The 23888-nt window shown below is 49.7% G+C and overlaps 1 protein-coding gene across 1 annotated transcript in view; it reads left to right on the top strand.

Moving 5' to 3' along the window:
* Positions 1–1812: 1812 nt before the first annotated feature.
* The window catches only part of ENTPD3 (ectonucleoside triphosphate diphosphohydrolase 3), a 29467-nt gene continuing 7391 nt past the window's right edge, over positions 1813–23888 (top strand). Inside the window, exons 1-7 of the mRNA XM_023763415.1 lie at positions 1813–1880; positions 2641–2692; positions 5711–5838; positions 12479–12596; positions 19616–19766; positions 22078–22237; positions 23174–23453. Coding sequence (XP_023619183.1) covers positions 2653–2692; positions 5711–5838; positions 12479–12596; positions 19616–19766; positions 22078–22237; positions 23174–23453 — 877 coding nt within the window. The 5' untranslated portion in view covers positions 1813–1880; positions 2641–2652. The remainder of the gene's footprint in view (positions 1881–2640; positions 2693–5710; positions 5839–12478; positions 12597–19615; positions 19767–22077; positions 22238–23173; positions 23454–23888) is intronic.

The raw sequence follows: 23888 nt of genomic DNA, 5'->3' as shown, positions 1-23888 counted from the left end.
AGGCAGAAGATACTAATTGGTAAAGTGGGTCTTTGATGCGAGGCTAAATTTGGGCCTATTTCAGTAGGCAGCTCATTGAATGAGTCGTCAAAAGATTTTGAGCAGGAACCCCACACCTCTGCTATGAAGATCAGTCTAGCAGTCCTGACCTTGGGTCCACACACACAATGCTGGGGGCTTGTATCCTTGCATGGGGAAAAATTTACCGTTATTTTCAGGAAATGGAACATTTCCCTTATGAATGGAGTCAACAAGGTCAATGGTATTGGCAGGAGCCGTGACTGTCACCAATAGTAATCACAGATATTTCATATCACCTTACAGTTATGGTAAATGTTTTAAAATATCCCTACACTCATCATAGCATATGATCTGCTGCTGGATCTCATTACTTAATGGCTTCATAAAGACGCACATATATATTACACCACAGATTTGATTTTTAAAACATTTTTAAAATGCACACACACACACACACACACACACACATACACTCTAGCAGAGGGCAGGCAGCCCAGGATATAGCAGAGGCCTCGGCTCTTTCCTCCAGACAATCAGGAGCCACAGGAGGGGCCTCTTGCTGGGATCATTGCAAGGAGCCCTGGGGTCACTCAGGGGTCAGGAGGCTGCCTGCTGCTGCCTGAACCGCAGACTCCTGGGGACTGGAGTCTCTGCAGCCCCCACGCTGCACTTCTGTCATTTCCCCTTTGGCCTCTCCCAGGCAGTGCTTGTCTTAATTGTTGGCCTAATGACACCCATATAAAAAGGGGGAGGGGAGAGCATTGCTCAGTGACCAGTGAGAAGGTCCCTGGGCACGGCCGGGGCAGATCTGCTGAGGTACGGGGTGGGCAAAAGTAGGTTGACACTTGTGGGTACATGGAAGTTTTTTTTTTAAAATATATTTTATTGATTTTTCTACAGAGAGGAAGGGAGAGGGATAGAGAGTTTGAAACATCGATGAGAGAGAAACATCAATCAGCTGCCTCCTGCACACCCCCCACTGGGGATGTGCCCGCAACCAAGGTACATGCCCTTGACCGGAATCGAACCCGGGACCCCTCAGTCCGCAGGCCGACGCTCTATCCACTGAGCCAAACCGGTCAGGGCTGGAAGTTTATTCTTGTCTTATTTATTCATTAATTGCTTATTTGTATTATTTGTCGTCTTCTTATTATTCCATATCCTTACTTATGATTCGTGTTTTTAGGTAACGATGGCTGGTAATTTGAAGTACTTTTGCCCACCCCTGTATTTGAGAAATATGTCTCTGCATTAATTGGTGCTTTCAGCCCAGGTGACCTAGAAACCTGTCTGCCTCCTCTCCGCCTCCCCAACTTCGCAGGTGTTGGCTGGCCTGCACTCCACGGCAGGTTGGAGCACAGGGCCCACCTGTGCGCGCCCACCGAGTGTCCCGTCTCTGCTCTGCTCTGCCCCCGCTGCCCCCTCACTTAGGCTTGGGGGGAAGGTGGAGGAAACTAGAAGAGAAACAAAACGGTTCTTGGCCTTGACAGAGGGAAGGGGGAGGCAGGCAGTGGCACCTCCTCCCTTTCCCAGTGTAGGCCCCGGCGCGATCAGGGTACTCCCCCCACCCTCATCCCAATCCCCACCCCATCCCTCCCCCCTCCCCCACCCCACCTCCACCCCACCCCCACCCCACCCCGAGGCCTCGCAAGCCCCACTCCTTTCCACTTGGGTCCTGGTGATGGAGTGAGCTGCAAGACCAAGGTGAAGAGGCTCCCAGCCTGGACCCGGCCGAGGGGGCGGCCCCGGCCGCGGCTGCCCCGCCCCGCCCCGCCCCCGGCGCCTCCGCAGAAGCCTGCACGCTGGCCGCCGGCTGCCACTGCGGCAGCCCCGGCGCCTCCTCGGGTCGCCCCGCACAGGTGAGGACGGGAGCCCCGCGTCTGATCCGTGGAGGGAGGAGCGGGAAGCTTGGTCAGGCTGAGAGCCGGGAGGGAAGGAGCGTAATCGGATTCCGCAGAGGCCGGAAGGGGGGACCGAGGGACCCGAACTCCAAATCCTGGGCGGGCGGCTGGGAGGGGGTCCCTGCCAAGCCCCGAGAGGCGGGCTCGCCTTCACCGAGCCGAGCGCCTCTGCGCGTCCGGAGATGCGCTGGGCGCTCAGGTGCCTGTGACTGCAAGGGGCTTGGGGCCTCCCGGATCCTGGGGCGCTGGCTCCGGGGGGGCCCACATCCTCTCGCAGCTGTTCCCAGCCCGGAGCTAAGGATACGCCTCTGGGTCTTGAAAGGAGGACCCCAGGCTCGCGGGCCGCGACCACACAGAAACCTTGCTTGCGGCGCGCTTTGGAGAGACTTGTCCTGCCCGGGGGCTGCGGACAGGTGGGGAATTCTGCAGGAAAAGACAGGTTCCGTTCTGACTGTTTTCAATGTGAAAATCCAGCAAGCCCGTTGTCATCCTTTTCCTTGCATCTGGGGAGGCGACGCTGGAATTTAAGCCCCGGCTTTGGGTCTTTCTCTGAAGTTCTAGGTTCACCCCCCCCTTCGCCCCCCGCCACCTCTACCCTCACCCCCGCCGTGAGGTTTTGACTGGGAGGAAGTGGGTCTGTGTTTTAACCGTGTGCGAGGGTTTTGAACTTGAGCCAGGGGCCCTGGAAACATGACCATCTGTGTTCTCTCGCCTGCAGCTGCGAGGAAAGATGTTGACTGTGCTGACCCGCCAGCCTTGCGAGCACGCAGGTTAGTATCCAGCGGGCAGCCTGCGGGATTTCCCCGCATCGCAGAGAACCCCGCGCCCGCTCGGGTTCCTCATCCCCGGCCCCGGGCCGGCAAATGGCTGTGCATCCTCTTGAGCTTGGTGCCAGAGTTGCTCACCGGCTCTCACCACAGGCATTCCTCGCAGAAAAGTAATGCTTTTCATCCAAGCGACACCAAACAAGGGCTAACATGCATGTTTCGATTAAATGGTTTTTCCGGTTTGCATAATCCATTCATTTGGCCCTCGTGGTTTCCCTTACCCAACGGTGTGTAAGGTTTGCTGTAGAATAATGTGGATTTTGTGAGGAACTCCAAAGTGCTGGGAGCTTTGCTCTATTCCCATTCAAGCGTTGTTGCTGGCAGCGCCTACAGCATCCTCCAGCCCCCAGCATGGTCAGCATTGTTCCTGCTGATGTTCCCGCAGACACATGTGCGGAATTTTCTCTCTCTCTCTCTCCTCTCTCTTCTCTCTCTCTCTCTCTCTCTCTCTCTCTCTCTCTCTCTCTCTCTCTCTCTCTCTCTCTCACACACACGCACACACGCACACACACACCTGCCTGCCCTGGAGCACTCTTTGCCGTTGCTCATATGAAAGTCCAGGAGCCTCTGGCCTCTCCTCTCCCAGGTCGGCACTTGATAATTACAGTGTGTGTCCGGCCCTAATGATAGCACAGCCGTGGGCCCTGTTCCCTAAATGAATGAGACCTGGTCTAGTCCATTTTGCTTCGTGATAGACTTTTCTGCTGGGGCAAGTGTTTGCTTAAGGTAATCATAGCCTTTTACCCAAAATCTGCTGAAGCGCAGAGGACTGGGGAGGCTAGCGTGTGGCTGTGGTCAGGAGACCGCTTACCTACCACCCCGCCTCCCTCCGGTGGCCAGAGGTTGTGCCCCTACGTTGGGTATTCTTGTCTTCCAAAAGGATACGATTGTAGGCTAGTGGGGGCAATTTATACCAATTTTTTTCTTTTTCTTTAAAGGGAAATTGTATGTAATGAGCTGATTTACTTTGATCTCCAGGTTTTTCCCGAAACACTTGGAAATGTTAACACAGATCCGGTAACATCACACGTACAGACTAACTTGTTACATTCCTCCCAAAGGACAAGTTTAACCTGGCAGATTAAACCTCCACCATGTCTTGTTAGGGGGGAAATCCCTTCAGCTGACACTGACAGGTGGTTTCTTTAAAAGTTGATACAAGAGTTTGTCTCTGTGGATAAACTGGTTCCTGGTGGTCTCCAGCATCAGAAAAGTGATCTAGGACCTGCAGGTCATCCATGGTGGTGGGCCCCCTTCAGTTGCTACTACAAAGGAGTCAGCATAGAGTAACTGCGTGTCATTGTACACACATGGGACTCCTTCTGTGGAATACATTCCCAGAGGTGGGATCGCAAGTCAGATGTATGCCTGTTTGCAATTATTGTCAGTAAATACTGACACATTGCCTTCCATTGATGCTGTGTCAGTTTTCACTCCCAGTGACAAGGTAGAAGAATGAGGCTGTTAAGTAACCACTTTTGACATTAGGAAATGTCTGTGGCAGTGTCTACACAGCAGGGGGATCAAATGGGGCAGCAATAAACTTTAGTGAACCCACACTAGTTTGTTAAGACCTAATCTGCTTGTAATCATTCAGTTAAGCAATGTTAGTTTAAATTTAATAGACATAGTTCATTATGATACATTATGTATTATTATACAACTAGAGGCCTGGTGCACAAAATTTGAGCACAGGGGGTCCCTCAGCCTGGCCTGCACCCTCTCACAATCTGGGACATCCCTCTTGCAATCCGGGACTGCTGGCTCCTAACCACTTGCCTGCCTGCCTGATTGTCTCTAACCACTCACCTGCCTGCCTGATTGCCCCTAACCATTCTGCCTGCCTGCCTGATTGCCCCTAACTGCCTCTGCCCTGCCTGCCTGATTTGTCCCTAATTGCCTCTGCCTGCCTGTCTGCCTAACCACTCGCCAGCCTGCCTGATTGCCCCTAACCACCTCTGCCTTGGCCCCTGCCACAGCAGCTTCATCCGGAAGGATGTCTGGAAGGTTGTTCGGCTGTCTAGTCTAATTAGCATATTACTCATTTATTATTATAGATATGTATATACATCATATATTATACCATACATACAATTATATAATGATCTTTACTTAGTGTCTATATATTTAATTTAAGAGTATTCATGTGCTTATTTATTCATTTTTTTTCTTTTAAATGGGTAGATAGAGTTTACATGTTATGATTAAAATACAAATCCCACGAGACATGTGGATTGGGGTCTAGTTCGTCTTTGTTGGTGAGGATGTAGGGAGACCTAGCGCCTTCACTGTAGACACAGCAAGCATAACTGAGCGTGAGTTCTTATTGGGAACCCAAATGCTGTAGAAATTTAGACATGTTATCATTTGCTCCACAATAAGTCACCGTGTAGTGAATCATTAATTATATCTGAAGTACCATATTAATTTCTTCTTATTTATCTGAGATTAATTTTAAATGAAATATTACCTGCTTTAATGGAAAACCCATATTTTTCTAATCTGCACTGAAACAAATGTCATTGTAAATCTTCTCAGGGACAACCAGTAATATGCATCACATACTTTGAGAAATACCAGAAAACTAAACTATGCATACCGAAAACTAAGATAATACTGTATACAACATATAGATGTATGTACATATGTAATGTAAAATATATAAATATAACATATGTATAAATATATTAAAAACTAATACATATATAACTAATATGATACTACAGAAAACTAAATACCAGAAAACTAAAGCCATGCAAACACGGTTTAAGTCCACTCTTTGGAGGAAAGATAAGTGGGGATTAGAACCCAGCTGCTTCTCCACCTTAAGCGTGTGGGTCTCACTAAAGCCAGAGTGACTGGTGCCCACGGCTACGCACCCGGTTCCTGGGTTCTGCAAAGAAGACGAGTGTCTTGTTCCTGCGTTTCCCCTCGTAAGTCTTCTGGGTCTTCCCGTTTCAGGCTTCAAGGCCCTCTCCCGCACGCCAGTCGTCGTGGCCTTGGTGGTCTTGATTTTGAGCGTGGTGGTACTTGTGGCCATCACACTCATCCAGATTCACCAGAAAGAGGTCCTCCTTCCCGGACTGAAGGTAAGTGTGAAGGGATCGGCACGGCAGGGGAGCAATGGGCTATGACATCACTTACTCTAAAGCCATGAGTTGGAAGAGAAGAAGAGCATTCCCCCCCCCTCTGGCTGGAGCCTGGGAAGACAGTGTCAGACCCAAGGGAGAAGGTCCGGACATGCTGGGTTTGTGATGGTCGAGGCTCCAGTTTGATTGTGGTGACACCTTTCCCAAGGACCGTGTGGTTTTTGCTTTGACCCCTGACTATTGGAAGCAAAGCTAGACTTTGTGGCCAGTGATAAATGGCTACCAAAGATGTACCAACTTGTCCGTCTCCCCAGAGCACACATCTCTCCCTGATCATGAGCGGAGACCAGGAGACCCAGGCTCCTCCTCGGCCTGGCCTGGAGGAACAAAAATTCAAGGCCTTGAGAAGATCTCCTGGAACTGTATTTGGGCCTAGAAATGTGCCGTGATCCCTCTAACTCTCCCCCCGGAAAAATCTCTCAGGCCCTTATGCTCTGTTCCAGAGACCTTTCTCAGCCCTTGATAAATAAGTCCATCCTAGATGGCCTCCTGGGTGACTTCTGGCAGGCTGAGAATCATGGCTGCAAGGATGACGGGAGGTGATCCACAAGGGCCTGTCACATGAAAGGCAGGCAGAGGCATTGAGCCTTTCTGCCACGTGGGGAGAGGCCAGCAAACTTTCTGTAAAGGGCTAAATAGCACATATTTTAGGGTTTGAGGGCCATTTATAATCTCTGTTACACATACCCTCTTCTGTTTTTGTCTTCTTAACTCTTTAAAAATGTCAAAACCACCTGGCCGGTGTGGCTCAGTGGTTGAGCATTGACCCATGAATCAAGAGGTCCCCGGTTCAATCCCTGCTCAGGGCTCATGCCTGGGTTGCAGGCTCAAGCCCTGTTAGGGGGCATGCCGGAGGCTGCCAATCCATGTCTCTCTCTTATCAATGTTTCTATCCCTCTCCCTTCCTCTCTAAAATCAATAAAAACATACTTTAAAAAAACCAGTTAAAAATGTAAAAACCCTTCTTAGCTGGAGAGACATAGGGGCCAAGTTTGACTGTGTTATTTGAATTTCATTGATTGATTGATTGTTTTGGGAGAGAGAGAGAGAGAGAGAGAGAGAGAGAGAGAGAGAGAGAGAGAGAGAGAGACATCAATTTGTTGTTCCACTTATTTATGCACTCATTGGTTGGTTCTTATATGTACCCTGACCAGGGATCAGACCTTGGTGTATTGTGATGATGCTCAGACCAACTGAACTACCGACCAGGGCTATTTGATCCCCTTTAGCATTTACACTTTGCCTCACAAGTCCTTCTGCATCTTCCTACTGTTAGTGACTGGTCAATGGCTATATTTGAAGTAGAAGTTTTTAAAGATAAGAAACTACTATTGCCTTGGCTCGGGGTCTACAGAGAGTGTAGACAGAGCATGGATGTGGGTCTGAACTGTCCCACTGCCTACAGTCCACCTACAGATGCACAAGGCTCTGTACTTCGTGGAATTGCCAGGGGTGGGAAAAGGACAGGTGGATGGGGTGGGCAGGGCAAAAGCCTTCATCTGTAAAATCACCCCTCAGGCCCTTCAAAAGTGAGGCATGGGCTGGTTAAGGTGGTTGCCAGCTGCTGGCTTCCACTCATTCTGGGAGGTAGGAGGTAAGTCCTCTGTTCAGCCTGAGGGACATGAGGAGTTAGAAGACTGGAAGAGTGAACTGAAAAGTGGAGCCCGAGGCATACGGAGGGCACATGGAAGGAGAGGGCCACCCATGTTAAATGTTACTGTCTCGGGTGGATCCCCCTAACCTAAGATCTGAGTGCAAGCAGGTCATCTGAGGATGGCCCAGGAAGCACAGGGAGGGGATGGGGAAGTGAGACGGGAGGAAAGCAGCCACTGGAGGGCCGGGGACCCAGCAGGTTACCCCTTGGGCGCCTGGGGCTCAGTCCTGCTGGGGATGCCTGGAAGTCAGTGCAGAACCCACCGCAGGGTTGTCCTCTACAGAGGGGGAGGGCATATGGAACACCTGCCTCCCAGCTATCCCTCTCTTGGGCATATTTACACACCAACACCCATCACTCATCGGTTGAGAGACTCCTCCCTGGGGAACGTTAACTCTAGTATTTCTGGCACATTATGCGCTCGGGTTGGCTCAGGCCACTAGAGAGAGTGTCTGCAGGCAGGTGGAAAGCGCATGGTTGGCCATCACGGTGGTAAGGTCTGAGGGACCGTGGGCAGGAACCTCCATGACTGTTCCATGTAGATACAATAATTATTACCCTCCTTTGCAGAGGAGGAAATAGAAGAACAGAAAGGGCAAGTGGCGTCCCGCAGTTACACAGAAGGAACACAGCAGGACTGGTATAGCAGGAAGAAAAGAGTAGAGCATTGGCCTCATGCAAGGGTTTGGGAAGATGGGAAGACACACCCTCACCCATTAGCACACAGTTCAAAGAGGGGCTTTTTTTAGAAACAATTTATTTATTTATTTATATTTTTTTATTTATCTTTTTAAAAATATATATTTTATTGATTTTTTACAGAGAGGAAGAGAGGGATACAGAGTTAGAAACATCCATCAGCTGTCTCCTGCACACCCCCTACTGGGGATGTGCCCGCAACCAAGGTACATGCCCTTGACCGGAATCGAACCTGGGACCCTTCAGTCTGCAGGCCGACGCTCTATCCACTGAGCCAAACCGGTTAGGGCAGAAACAATTTTTTTAATTTGTTGATTTGAGAGACAGAGAGAGAAACATCAGTTCATTTTCCCACTTATTCATGCATTCATTGGTTGATTCTTTATGTGCCCTGACTGGGGATTGGACCCAAAACCTTGGCGTATAGGGAAGATGTTCTAACCAACTGAGCCACCCGGCCAGGGCTCAAAGAGGGGCTTTTTAATCTCTGCAGAGTCTTGCTTCAGGCCCAGGCGCAGTTGTCAGGGGCAGGAAGTTGTGTAACATTGGGATATTGGCTCAGAAGGCCCCTTCTGCTCACCGGGCCCATTAACGTGAGAAAAGACACACGTTCTGGGCCAGCTGAGCCAGGAGGAGGAGGACAGGCCTGGAAACGAACATCCACATGCAGCTTTTCTCAGGGCGCCAGAGCTCTTTCCTCTCGCTGTGTGCTGGGGGGTTGGCGGGGAGAAGGGGGTGTGGGGGGAGGGTTGACTGAATATGAGGGCTTTTTCATTGTCATGTTTATGTTGTCATACCCGGAGCCCCCTTTTCCTTTGTGCGTACCTGACAGTTGGTTAGGAAGGGCCAGCTCCACCGTGGCCTGTCGGGGGCAGGGGGGGAGGGGGCATGGGATGCTCCTCAAGACCCTCGTGAAAGGTCATAGTGTCTGGCAATTCAATCCAACCAGGGCTTTCCTAACCTTGGTTTGCCTGAGTTTAAGAGCGGAACTTGCAAAACTTAGTTAAGGGTCCAAATGTCCCCCAGTCCCCTTCTCACTGTTACTGGTCTGACCTGCTCTACCAGCTCGAAGTGTAAACATGATGACATCACTGTGCCTTTCACTCAGCCCCCGCTGGCTTTCGTATCAAGTCCGGGATCTTCCTCCTGAGCCTTCACATCCCCACCTCCCATCAGCAACTCTCCGGAAGCCCTGGAGTTGCTCAGCCCCGGGTGATCAATACCCCAGGCCTCGCCCATACAGCCGCATGATGTCACTGTTGGAGAGGGAGGGGCCTGCACAGTCTCAGGGTTTCCAGGGCGCGGCTTTTCTGCTGTGACACGTTGGGCCACTCTCCCTTGCTTGGCCATTACCCTCGGAAGCACAGCCACTGGGCCCCGCTGGTTGAAACCATTCCTTCTAACCCCCATCAAGCTGGGACCCGCAGTCTGCATCTCTGGTGCCTGTGGCCCACCTGCTCTGCCCCTTGGAGAGCGAGGGATGGATCATGGGTTTCTTCCTTCCCAGAAAGTCTGGGCTCCTTGTCCAACTCGGACCACCTCCTCTCCAGCCAGACCTGCATCCCACTCAGCCAGGAGTTCGCTTTCGGGGACTTTTTGTCTGAACAGTCGGTCTGCCAGGCCGGCTCAGGCACCTATTGACTAAACAGGCACCTGCTAGACTCGGTTTACTGGGAACTCCATGAAAGCGTGGGGATTAGGAGTACAGGTTTGAGAGTCTATGAGACCCAGCCTTGACCCCAGCTCTGTGACCTTGGGCAGTTACCCTGTGAGCCCTGGTTTCCCCATCTGTTTAATGGGGATGATGAAAACACCTGCATTATGAACGCAGTCATATGAAAGCACTTGGTGTAGTGCCTGGCATATAATAAGTACTAAATAAATACTTACTACTACTATTCTCTTATAGTAACAGTAATGATGATGATATAGTAATACGACTACTACTACTAATAATAAAGCAATCTGAGAAAGCTGAACTCATGACCTCTGCTTTTGCTTTTGCCAGAAGCTCACACAGTCCTTACGTTTTAGACCATGGGGTCCACGAGGACCATGGGGTTCACTGTGGGTTAACCCACATTCCAGCCCTGTTTCTCTCTGAATCTACATTAGACAGCGGGTTCCTTACTCTTTCTCATCCCAGCATCACCCACCTGGCTGAACTGAATGAAATGCATTCCCTTTCCCCCACTCCCTGGAACCACATTGAGTTCCACTGATCAAAGCAAATGAGCTCTGAAAACTGGTCAAAGACCCATTTTCCCACTTTTGAAAATGTCAGTGAACCGTGGTGGGGGCGGTTGGGTGGTACTAGCAGTAGCGCTGGGCCTCAAGGCTGACCCCTGGGGCTGCCATCTCTCCAGGCTCACCAAGTGGAGGCTCTGGCTCCCCACCCCCACCCCCACCCCATGAGAACTGGATTCCAGCTGATTACACATGAGAATGGATGTTCTTCCTTCTCTCTGACCCAGGCCCAGCCGTCCCGGGCTTCATACACAGGCAGCCGCTTGCTTTGTGAAGGGTTGGAACAGAGATTTGGGGAAAGGCAGGTACCCCCTGGAGGGAGTCACTGTTCCCTTATTCTCTCTCTCCATTTCATGGGGAGCACCAGGCATGGAAGGGCCGGTACTGGGGTGCTGATCAGCTCCACAGTGGGAGGGAGGAGAGGAAGCAAACATAATGTGGAGCTCAGACCTCCCGAGTGCCTGCTTTCCCTCTTGCCTTCGGGTTTCCACCGGCACTTTAATCTCTCGGCCAGCCTCTGCCTGGGACGGGTGGTGAACAATGCCTCCCTTATTCACCGTGGAAGGTGTCAGGTCAGGATCCTGACCAACATTTATCAGACTGAAGGGCTGTCCAAGTTCAAATACCAGTGAACACAGGATGTTCTAACTCATGTCACAGAGAAGCAGCATTTTTTATTATTTGGTCCCATTTCAAATGAAGCAAAAATTTGTGTAGTAGAAAGTTGGAAACCTCCTACATGTCTGGAATCAGTTCAATAAATTATTGTAAATCTCACAGTGGATGTGCGGACTGTACTGAAAATGGCTCTATTGGCAGGGAGAAATGTTCATATCATTTTAAGTAAGAAAAAAGCATTGGAAAAGACTATGTACAATATGTTCCTGTGTTTTTTTTTTTAATATATTTTATTGATTTCTTACAGAGAGGAAGGGAGAGAGATAGAGAGTTAGAAACATCGATGAGAGAGAAACATCGATCAGCTGCCTCCTGCACATCTCCTACTGGGGATATGCCCGCAACCAAGGTACATGCCCTTGACCGGAATCGAACCTGGGACCTTTCTGTCCGCAGGCCGACGCTCTATCCACTGAGCCAAACCGGTTTCGGCTCCTGTGTTGTTTTAAAGGCATATGTCTAGCCCTGGCCGGTGTGGCTCAGTAGGTTGGGTGTCATCCCTTGTACCAAAAGGTTGCTGGTTCGGTTCCGGTCAGGGCACATGTCCAGGTTGCAGGCTCGATTCCCAGTAGGGGGCCTGCAAGAAGCAGCCAATGGGTGTTCTGCTTTCACATCGATGTTTCTCTTTCTCCTTTCCTCTCTCTCTAAAAATCAATAGAAATATCGTCTAAGAAAGAAAAAAATATGAATACTTTAATTCTGAGGGCTGATTAGATAGTAATGTGTCTCCCTTGTGCACACATCCACCTACAGTTTCCCTTTGGTTGTTTATTCCAGGATGACAGGCCTGCAAGTTTGGAGAGCAGAGGGCAGGAGGTGACTGACTATCCATTTCCCTCCCGAGCCCCAGGTGGCTCTGTCCCCAACCTCAGAGGTCTGGATGAAGGGGACTCCCGGGCCTGTCTTTGTATCCAGGGTCCTTGGAGCACTACGCTTCAGCCTTGGCTGCATAAGGAATCAGTCACCAAGGGAGCTTTAAGGACGGCAGAGATTCTGACCGAATGGGTGTGGGGCATGGCCTTGGCATTGGGAGTTCCCAAAGCTCCCCAAGTGATTCTAATGTGTGGCCACGGCTGAGAACCGTGCCCTAGAATATCATCCCTCCCTCCCTCTGTCCCCTTCTCCCCCCACAGTCCCAGGAGACAGCATTGGTTTGGAGCAAATAGTTTTTTCTTCTCAGTCGGCCCTTCCCTACGTGAAGCAGTGTGGACTAAGCTCTTGAGAGTGTTCGGGGGCCACTGGGGAAAGGAGTTTTCAGAGAAGCCCAGCCCATTTCTGACCCCTTCCCCCCCTGTTCTTCAGTATGGAATCGTGCTCGATGCCGGGTCTTCCAGAACCACAGTCTACGTGTATCAGTGGCCAGCGGAGAAGGAGAACAATACCGGCGTGGTCACCCAAACCTCCAGATGCAGTGTGAAAGGTGAGGCCCAGAGTGGGTCTGGGAGGCCCAGAGGGAGGCCAAGGGAGAGTCCTGTGTCCTTGAAGGCCGGGAGGGGTCCCGAGAAGCTGCCTGGACTGGGTGCCAGGAAACGATGAGATCTCATGCTAGTGCTGCTCCTCATCAGTAACAGTGACCTTGCGTCAGTCCCTGCCCTTCTCTGGGCCACCGTCTTCTCAGCTGTAAAACATAGAGGTTTGCAAAGACCTTGCCTGCATATATGCATAACCCATGGACACAGACAATAGGGTGGTGAAGGCAAGGGGTGGGAGTGGGTTTGGAGGGAGTCAATGGGGGGGGGAGAGGACATATGTAATACTTTCAACAATAAAGAATTTTTTAAATAAATAAATAAGTGGAACAACAACAACAACAAAACCCACACAGGTTTGGGGGGCATGTCAAGAACTGCGAGTGGTCTGAGACGTTACCTGCCGCTCTTTCATGGATGCTGGTGGGAGACACAAGATTCCTGGGTCACAAATAAAGGGCAGTTTGTTATTCACAGCGATAGCAGCAGCCAGAGTATCAGCTCCTCTTCATATGCTGGTTCTCTGAGGATGATGCAAAGAGGGCCAGACAGTATCTGCTCGCACAGTGGGTTGTATTACAGATGAGAAACCTGAGATTGGGGAATCTGAAACATTTATAAAGGGCACTGAGCGTGCCTGCCTTTTGCTCTGGGGTGCAACTTTTCTCTGTCTTCGGAGCCTGTTTGCTCTGCAAACATCCTTGAAAAATAATCCAGAACAAAGGCAATCAGTGTCTGTGCTCATAAAACATGCAGGAACACGGGAGACAAGTTGTCTCCGAGCAGGTGTATGGGGTGTGGGGAGGGGGTGGAGGGAGATGGACAATACAGACACAAGCAGGCATGGCTCTGTTCCCGTAAAGCTTTATGGATGGACCCTGAACTTCTCACAAGTCACAAGATACTCTTTATTCTTCTTTTAACTCCTCTGCCCACCATTTTAAAGTGTAAAAACTGCCTGGACTGGGTGCCAGGAAACGATGAGATCTCATGCTAGTGCTGACCCGTGTGGCTCAGTTGGATGTTGTTCTGTGCACCGGGAGGTTTCTGGTTCAATTCCGGGTCAGGGCACATGCCCAGGTTGTGGGCTCAATCTCCATTGCAGGGTGTGCAGGAGGCAGCTGATTGATGATTCTCTCTTGTCACTGATGTTTCTCTCTCTCTCCCCTCCCTTCCTCTCTGAAATCAATAAGAATATTTTTTTAAAAGAAAAAGTTGAGAGGCAGAGTTAACCTTTCCTAACAGTCTTCTTTTGAAGACCAGGGTGAATGCGGATCACCTGCCCTGCTGTGAGAGCATCCTGGCCTCGTCTACCATGATGCATAGGTGTCACAGTTAAGTTTAAGTTAAGGAGACCAGGTAGTTCCTGGAGATCCCCACCTGTTGAAGGAGGGGGTAGGGAGAAGGATTAGACAGAAGAGCGATAAAGTGCAACGCAGGCCTGGCAAAGCTTCAGCCGATCGTAGTTTTCTTTGGGCTGAAATGGCCTGGAGTGGCTGGGTAGCCATACCCTGTCACCTCCAGTCTTTGGATGTTGCCACCCTGGAAAGAGCAAGGCAGCTCTCTACGGCTGAGGCAAACCTGAAGTTGCTGGCGGCTGGGACGGTAAGTCTTTATTGGCAGGGCGTCTGCGTGGCCCCTCTCTGGGCTCATTACAACAAGAAAGTCGGATGTTTTCTGGGTGCTGCTTGTCCACATGGCACAGGCAGCGGTAGCCTTGCTCCGACCTGAGCCAGAAATCCCATCTCTGTTCTCCTGATGTCTGAGCTGCTCTCCCCTCCGGGCAGGAAAGAGGCCCCAGGATGCTTGTTTAGAAAAGAGAGACCACCCATTTCAAGAAGAGAGGAGAGTGGAGAATAGTGATTAAGACGTCCCCTCATCCTGGCTGTGTGAGCTCTGCAAAGGGATCGAACCTCTCTGCATCTTGACCCCCTCATCTCTCAAATACAAAGCATAACAATAGTAAAGCCTCCCCCATAGGAGAGATTTGAAGATTAAATGCCATAATATATGGAAAGCAGGTAGCAAACACCTGGCATACACTAAGCACTCAAACCGTGTTAGCTATTACTGTTCACGGGGCATCACACTTTAGGTTTTCTGTGCCAGGGTTATAAGGTCTGTTCGACCCGGGAAAGCAATGTAGCCAAGTCAGCCCTGACGTCCCTCTGACTTGTAGGGAGACGTGAGACTGTCATGGGAAGGAACACGGGCTGTCTCTCAGGGGTGGGGGCCTTGGCCCACCCAGGGCGGGATTGAGGGGAGGAGCGGGGTCATGGAGCCCACACCACCTCCATAAATGGGTCTCCCCTCCTTTGATCACGGTAGCCTCCGTGATCCATATATACCCTGAATGACCCAAGGACCACAAAGGAAAGCTTAATTACAGAGCTGAAGTCTGTTTAAGTGTCACCCCCTCGAGGACATGTGGCTTCTCCAAGGATAATTTGGGTTTCTGGTTTCTCAATTGCAAATTTCCCCGGGACTCCCCCGTCTTAGGCAATCCGAGGGGATGTTGAATGCTTGCTTGCCCTGCTGTGTTTCCCAAATGCCTGGGCCCTCGGGAATTTCTTTCTCGGGGGCGCCCTGGTGTGTGTCAGTCTAGGTTGCTGCTCTTTTCTGGGAGTTCCCCGGGTGCTGGTCCCCGTGCTGGTGTGGAGCCCTTCTTGGGGGGACTGCCTCCTTGACACCCCTCCTCTGTTTCGCTGTGGGCAGCACTCCTGCCTGCTGCTGCCTTCTCCCACAGGGACACTCCTGTTTTCCCTTTACACCGGAGCTTAAAACCCCCTTAAACGCCACTGAGCCTTCTCCTCTATGGAAACCCCTTCAAGAGTTGCCCCAGGGACCAGACACTACAGTGTTGACAGCACCCTTTGCTCAGACACGTGTGTCTTATGCTGCTGTCCCACCTGGAGTAAGTTTTGTGTTGTCTGCCGGCCCCTCCGGCCCCAGATTGGAATACAGTTTTAACTCTGTTCTTGGGGTTGAGAATCCCAGTATCCCATGAGCCCATGAGCCCAGTCTCTTTTCCCTCCAGGAGGCTCACGGGACCTTATGGAAACAGGTGACATGCTCGGATGTTCCAAGTGTGGACATCCTAGCAAGGCTGCTAACCAGTCTTCATCCGGAGGCCAGCTCTAGCAGAATGTAGTTTGTTTGCTGCAGCCGGGAGCAAACGACCCCCTTCCCGGAGAGCTGCATGCTGGTTGAAAATCTCATTGATTGATTCATTAGTTCCTTCTTTTATTTAATAAATGTTTACTGGGTACCTGCCATTTGCCAGTAACATTTCTTGAGACTGGGAATTCTAAAACAAACAAAATATACAGGCTCTGCTGTTACAGAACGTACATTCTAGTGAAGGAGATAGATAATAAACAGATATGTGATGTGTCAGGGAGAAGTTCTGCGAAGAGAAATCAAGCCAGGCAGGTGGATAGAGAGTGATCGTGCTATTTTAGACATGATCTTCGGGGAAGAACAAAAAAGGTGACGGTTATGCAGAGACAAAAGTGGGACAAGAGAGTGAGCCATGCAAGTTTTTGAGGGAAGAACACGCTGAGCAAGAGAAAAGGCCAAGGGTAGAAGCTGCTCGGCATTTTCCAGGAAAAGCAAAGGGGCCAGAGTGGCTGGAGCAGAATGAGGAAGAGGAAGGGAGAGAGGAGACCAAAGCTGTAGCCAGGCCAGCTCGTGGCTTGAGAGACAGTAGGGCTCTGACTTCAACTCCAATGCAATTTCTGCAAAGTATATTGGGAAGCCACTAGGAGGTTCTGATCAGGGAACTAACATGCTATGACTTACCATTTTTTAAAAAAATTTTGTTTTATTGCTTAAAGTATTACAAAGAGTATTACATATATCTCCTTTCCCCCCCTTGACCTCCCCCCGGCCTCCCCTACCCCCCAGTGTCTTGTGTCCATTGGTTATGCTTATATGCATGCATACAAGTCCTTCGGTTGATCTCTTACCCCCCCCCCCCGCTCCCGCCCCAACCCTCCCAACTTATGACTTAGCATTTTAACGGATCCCTCTGTAGATACAGAACACGTAGTGATAGGCTAAGATTGGAAGCAGGGAAGCCAGGGCTATTAGAACAGTGCGGGTGACAGATGATGCTGTGATGGTCTGGCCTGGACAGGTGCTTCTCAGCATGGGGGGATTTTGCCCCCTCCCCCTGTTCCATCCACCCCTGGGAACATTTGTCTGGGGACATTTTCGATGGTCCCAGCTGGGGTTGGGGATGGTGCTGGCACCTAGTGGTAGAGGACAGAGATGCAGCTAAACATCGCACAAGGCACAAGTCAGCCTCCACAAGAGTTATCCGGCCCAATGTGAGCAGTGCTGAGGTTAAGAAACTCTGGTCTGGAATGGCTCTGGGGGACGGGGTGAGGTGGGCTCAGATTGGAGAGCTGTTGTGAAAGGAGAGCCAACAAGAATTAAGGATAGATTCAATGTGAGGCATCCCATTGATGGTGCCTGAGCATCGGTTCTGAGCTGGTAACTGCAGGTGATGGTACCGTTTCCCTGTGCAGTCAGTGGGGGACTTGCAGGGATTGAGGAATTTGATTTGGGGCACAGGAAGTTGGATGGAGGGGCCTAAGTCAAGCTGGCAAACATTTTCTGTAAAGAGTTAGGTGCTAAATACTCTTTACTTGTTGGCCACATGGTTTCTGACATAACTATGTAACTCTACCATGTGAGCATGAAAGCAGCCACAGCCAATAGGCAGACAAAAAAATATATTTTAAGAAAGCTTTATTTCTGGACACTGTACATGCCTAATGGGATATTCCCCAAGGACAGAAAGAACTTTAAAATAATCTTAGACTGTTTTCAATGATGATACAGTTGGTGGTAGTGTGGTGTTGTCATACTGAGACTTGTGTGTGGACTGTGAAATAAAGCAAATGAGTTGTTAAGTTGGAGTGCTAGCAAACAGGATTGGTAGCATAGAAAAAGGAAGATAAGGGTAGAAAAATTAAAGAATTTCAGTAAAAACCTGTAGTTTTGAATTAGAAGCACCAACAAGAATTCATGATATATTTTTCTCTTGAAATAAAGTTTTCCTGAGGTCTGTCCTCTGAGAAAACTTACAGTGAGCACCGTAGCTCCCAAACTTTGGGTGCTAAATACCATTACTCAGTAAAAACAACCAGGGCTCCTTGGAGAAATGGCTGAGTCCAGATCTGGGGCAGGAAGTATATAAGGTCATTGGCACATCTTACGGTGTCAGAAAGCGAAGATCTCAGAGGACTCGGGGCCAACTGAAGAAGGCTCAGTAAGAATAACTGCAATGAATTGAAACGCATCAAATATACCTTTACCAGTATATGTTCCTAACATACAAAACAAACAAACAAAATCCCTCTTTGACTAAGTTAGAAAGATATTGGAGAGGCAGTCTGTATTTTTAAGCTGGTAAATAAAGGAACAGAATCAAGCTCTTATCCTGTCTTCTCTGGACAAACGGTACTGTAGGGTAACCAAATAGTTAATGGTGGGGTAGCTCTTCTCCCATGACAGCATTTTAGGTAGAAAATATCACCATTTTACAGGCCCTCCTGGACCGGGTCTCAGCAGCGATCATTGGTGCCTGCACCCAAAGAGAAACAGTCAATCACTGGCGCCTCTGATTGGAAGTACACACTAATCCCTAAGAATTCTTGTTTCAAGCCTGAATCTGATTAAGTCTCAGCATTCAGTTACCAATTTCTAGGAAAAACCGGGACCAAATAACATGTTAAAAATGAACCATGGGGATTCGGTCAGCAACTTCTAGGCTGTGGGGAACTCTACAAGCCAAATTAAATTGGGAGGGGGGAAAATTTTGAATTACCAAGAAAAAATAGAGATGTACAGCCTCTAGATCAGTGGTTCTCAACCTTGGCTGCACATTAGAATCGCCTGGGAATCTTTTTAAAATCCTGATTTCTGGGCCTCATCCTCCAGAAATTCTGTTTCTTTGTTATGGGGTGAGGCCACAACATTAGTAACAAAGAAACAGAATTTCCGGAGGATGAGGCCCAGAAATCAGGATTTTAAAAAGATTCCCAAGCGATTCTAATGTGCAGCCAAGGTTGAGATCCACTGCTCTAGATTAAGAGAGACTTAGAGCTCTACCAACCAACTGCAATGGGTGGGATTTATTTGGACTCTAATTCAGATAAACTAGAAAGTGAGAAAGGGGGGGGGGGAGAAAAAATATGACCAAAGAGCAAATGTGAACCTTAACTAGATATTTGACTGTGTTAAAGGGCGACTTTAAGTTCTTATCGGTATAATAGTGGGTGGTGGCTATGCCTCTTTAAAAGAACTCTTGTCTCTGGTGATGCACACTGAAATATTCGCAGGATGAAAAGATACCATGTCTGCGGTTTGCTTCTGAGGAGAGAATGGGGGCGGGGGTGCAGGTGCAGTAAGAGGTGATCCTTGTTGGAGCTGGGAGGTGGTGCGTGGGTTCGCTGCATAATTCTCCCTACTTTCATTTACATTTGAAATGTCTAAAACGAGAACTTTTTTTGTAAAAGTGCATTTATTAAGGCAGCCTGCTATAAGGGTAGACTGAGGCTCTCTAGAAGGGGAGGTCTGGGTATATTTTTAAAATCGAATTTATTGAGGTAGCATTGATTATTAACATGACATAAATTTCCGGTGTACACGATATAGTTTGATATCTGTGGACTCTACTGCATGCTCACCACCCAAAGCCGTTTCCTTCCATTACCGTATATGTGACCCCTTTACCAATTCAAGAACTTTTTTAAGCAGGTTAATTTTTTCACCCTGGCTCAGTTTTTTCACCTTTGTAATTCCCTCCTTCCTATTTTGGGAGTTGAATCACCACGGCACCGAACACATCCACCCACTGAAACCTATTCATTTCCAAAGCTGATTGGTTTTTTATTTGAAAGTGGTGCTGCTCTTGTTGGTTCCTGAGGTTGCTAAGAAGTGCTGACTGCTTGCTCTTTAGGCTCTGGGATCTCCAGCTACGGGAAAAACCCCCAAGATGCCCCCAAAGCCTTCGAGGATTGCATGCGAAAAGTCAAGGAGCAGATTCCCGCCCACCTGCAGGGGTCCACGCACATTTACCTGGGCGCGACGGCTGGGATGCGCCTGCTGAGGTAAGGGCAGGAAGGGCACGGAGCAGCCCCTGTGACCAAAATAGCCAAGAATGTGTTGGACTTGCCAAGAACGTAACTCTGTTTCTGGGAACAAATCCCAAAGACAGAAGCCCATATTCTGCCATAAATGTAGACTTTAAAAAGTTGGGAAACTTTTCGTCTTTATTTTAATACCCAGAAAGAAACAGTTCTGAAATCGATTCCCTTGCCCTTGGCAATTCGAATGAGAACTGAGAAAGGGGGAGGTGACATGAAATCTGTTCACGGGGTTAACGCTAGTTTTTAGAAAAGTAGAAACTTTGTTGTTGTTGTTGTTGTTTAATATATTTTTTAATTGATTTCAGAGAGGCAGGGAGAGGGAAAGATAGAAACATCAATGATGAGAGAGAATCATTGGTCGGCTGCCTCCTGCATGCCCCTTACTGGGGATCGAGCCTGTAACCTGGGCATGTGCCCTGACCAGGAATTGAACCCTGACCTCCTGGTTCATAGGGCAATGCTCAACCACTGAGCCACACCAGCTGGGCAAAAAGTAGAAACTGTTTTTGACACCTCCTATGTTGACACCTGTGCACAACCAGCTCCACTGAGGGCCACCCATAACTATGTAGCTTGTACCCATGTACAAAACGACACTGAAATCTAAAGTCAGGAAATGTCTGCACCTCCCCTCACCCCATCAAAGCCTTTGGAGTTATTATGAAACAAACATCTCATTTCATCCAACTAAGCAGTTCCTTTTGGATTTGCAGCCATGACTTAGCCCAGTTGCATTGTTTCTGAAGGCCATTTATCTCCATTTCTCCATTATAGTATTTCATTGGCCTTGAAATAAAAGAAAAAAATCGTTTTAAAAAACAACAACATCGAACTCAAATCTCTCTAGGGTAGAAGCTGCTCCAAACTTTGAAAAATCAGGCTTTCTCCCCAAAAGATGACACTCATTCTCCTCCCAAGCCCCCTTGTCTGTGATCCCAGGAATGTCAGATCGCATGTAGGCATGAAGGAGACACAAAGGAACAAGCAAACAGGGCCTCTTCAACATCACCATCCAAAAAAATCTTAGTTGGATTGGGCCTTTTTCTTGCCGTTTTCCTACCCTTGTTCCTATTCCTGTGTCCTGGTTGACCAAGAGGAATGTGGAATTTCTTAGAATCTGCCGTGTTTTAGTCATTGAATTTACCTGAAATAGAAATGATATAGAAATCCCTTCCTCCTGCCTTTTCTTCCACATGGAAACAAAGAACCCAACTTTTACTTCGCTGCTTTTTCCCCCTCCCAGTCCTCTGAGTGAGAAATAACTACAAGGCTCTGTGATTGGTAGCCCGTGACCAGCACCATGGGGTAGAAAGGTCATCGCTTGGGGAAGAAAGTGAATGAGTGTTCCATTTGAATGCATTAAATATTAACTCCTCCTTGTGAAACTTTCTGATGGCGAGCCATGTCTTCGGAGCAACTAGCTGACATTTTAGTGGCTAGAAAAGGCAAATGTTTTTAAAAATTAATGGGAATCGTCCTGGATGAGAACAGATGAAACTAGGGAAACTCTGAATTCTTTTCCAAGCACCGATCGCTTGCTCCGGCTTGTCGCACTGCTCTTTCTTCGTGAGCTAAGAGTGAGCCTGTGGCCCTGGCTTTCTTAACACAGGGATGGAAGGGGAGATAATGCCCCGGTGAGCTTTCTCCCGGAGGGTGAAATGGCAGCGGGTGAATGGCATGATCACACCATGTCCTGGGTGACATGAAACTACTATGTTGCCACGCCTCCGAGGGCAGCACACGAATGGATTCCACCCAGTGACGCCCGAGCGTCTTCATATCCCCCTGGTGGAGCTGGAGAGTCAACCCTCTTCCTTCCCGCCCCCTCCTGAGCGCCCCTTCCTTCTGGCTTGATGAGGGCTCCTTCTTATGGTGCCCCCAAGAGATGACTCATACCACTTCTGTGGCTTCCCCGTCTCCTTTCCTCTGCTGACCTGGTCAGAGCAGCACAAGGCTCTTTGGACGAGCGGGTGGCCGGAGGGAGGGGCAGGCACAGGTAGGGGAGGCGAGAACTAGTGGTGCTTTTCCTGGAATCTGTTTTCCTGCTTGGCAGGTTGGCAGGTACCTAGTGCTCCCTGCCGTTCCTTCCTGTCACCCAGGAAGCCGGAGCTGGCAGGAGGGGTTGCCTTGTGTCGCACACGTCTGGGAAATGGTCCCTGTCAGCAGCGGGCGGGCGGGCGGGCGGGGAGGTTTCGCCTGTTCACCTGACGGAGGGTATTTTAAGGCTCTGTTGTCCGGGCACTCAGCCTTGTGTGTTCTGTGCCTTGCATAGGTTGCAAAATGAAACAGCAGCTAATGAAGTCCTTGCAAGCATCCAAAACTACTTCAAGTCCCAGCCCTTTGATTTTAGGGGTGCTCAAATCATTTCTGGGCAAGAGGAAGGGATATATGGATGGATTACAGCCAACTATTTAATGGGAAATTTCCTGGAGGTGTGTGAAAACAAATGCATGGTTTCTAATCTTGCTATTGACCCCTTCCCCTGTGGGTGGTAGCTTCAGCAGAGGTGCATGCCAACAGGGGCATCTGTCCCGGGTCATTCCTACTGTGTGACGCATCAGGGGGAATACCTGGGACAATAGGTAAGAACAGACATGCTAGCTGGTGCAAAACCTTGGCTCACAAGCAGGACCAAATGCACGGGGGAGAGGGAACAGCATCCCTTTACGAGCAAATAAGACACTGGGGGAGGGGGGAGACTCTAACACTGGGCTATGGGTAACAGGAAGGGCAGCTGGAGAATGACCCCTCTAAGCTGGCCCATAGCCATCTGGAATTTACAGAGCCTTCGGGCGGCCCGCTCCCCAGGTCCCTGTGTCCCCAGGTCTCCGTGACACGCCAGTCTCCACGCGCCCTTCTTCTTTGGTGCAGAGGAAGGCGGACTCCGAGAGACAATCACCGTGTTACAGAGACCATATCCAGCCCCACACCTATTCTGTTCCTCCTCAAATATATTTTTTAAATCTTTAGTTCACTGCCAACAGTTAATATTTTGAAAAGTTCACATAAAAATTCATAGCTTCTCCTGACCCCACGCCCCACACGCTGGAAGTGCTGGTCACAGTGGACGCACGTTCCTGCATGCAACAGCCAGCTGGGACAGTGTCACACACGCACTCCCCAGTTGGCCAGAGTCCCCGCCATTCCCTGTTGTCTACACCTAACCTACTGTGCTCATTCCTGCTGCCTGCCCAGCTCCTGTAAGCATTTGAGTTCACCACCCCGACATAAAGGAGAGGTTTGGCCCTGAATGCTTCCCCATATGTCCTAGTTCTTAGCAGTCAGAGACGGGTCTTAGGTGGAGAACCCTGGGCAAACAGAAATGGCGTCTCCGGCCTGTTCTCATGCTTTCTTCTCCCGCGGCGCAGAAGGACCTGTGGCACATGTGGGTGCATCCAAATGGAGTGGAGACCACAGGTGCCCTGGATTTAGGCGGCGCCTCCACCCAGATATCCTTCGCGGTGGGAGAGAAGGCGGAGCTGAACACCAGTGACATCATAAAGGTGTCCCTGTACGGCTACGTGTACACACTCTACACGCGCAGCTTCCAGTGCTACGGGCGAAACGAGGCCGAGAAGAGGTTTCTGGCCATGCTCCTTCAGGTACCTGAGTGGGGGGCGGGGAGCAGGTGTTTCCTGGGGGGTCTCAGCTGAGGGAAGGGCACCTTGCCTTCCGGGGTCCGTCCTTTCAGCTCCAGTTAGAAGGTGGGTGAAGTCAACAGCATTTTCCGGTTTACTCGTGGGGGTCCAAGCGCACACACTCTCTCTCTTTCTCTCTCTCTGTTGTGTTGACCACTTCCAGTGTATCTGAGTCAGAATTCCAAGGAAATTCCAGAGCTCCAGACATTTTAGAAATGATTCAAGTCCCGGGATCCCTTTATGGCAGGGGTGGGGAACGTCCGGCCCACAGGGCTATATAAGGCCTTTGAAATCATTTGGTCTGGCCCTGCCAAGGCATTAAGTCTCAGCCAACACGCCTCTTCCCAGGAGAAAAGCCCTGGAAAATCCTCTTTTTCTCAGCCTCCTGTATTCAGGCAAAGCTAATGCTCCTTCCTCCAGCTCTGGCCTGCAGGGGAGAGGAGGC

This window comes from Myotis lucifugus, unplaced genomic scaffold (assembly GCF_000147115.1).
Source record: "Myotis lucifugus unplaced genomic scaffold, Myoluc2.0 scaffold_283, whole genome shotgun sequence".
Lineage (NCBI taxonomy): Eukaryota > Metazoa > Chordata > Mammalia > Chiroptera > Vespertilionidae > Myotis > Myotis lucifugus.
The sequence above is the reverse complement of the archived record's forward strand: the minus strand, read 5'-3'. Positions and strand labels throughout refer to the sequence as shown.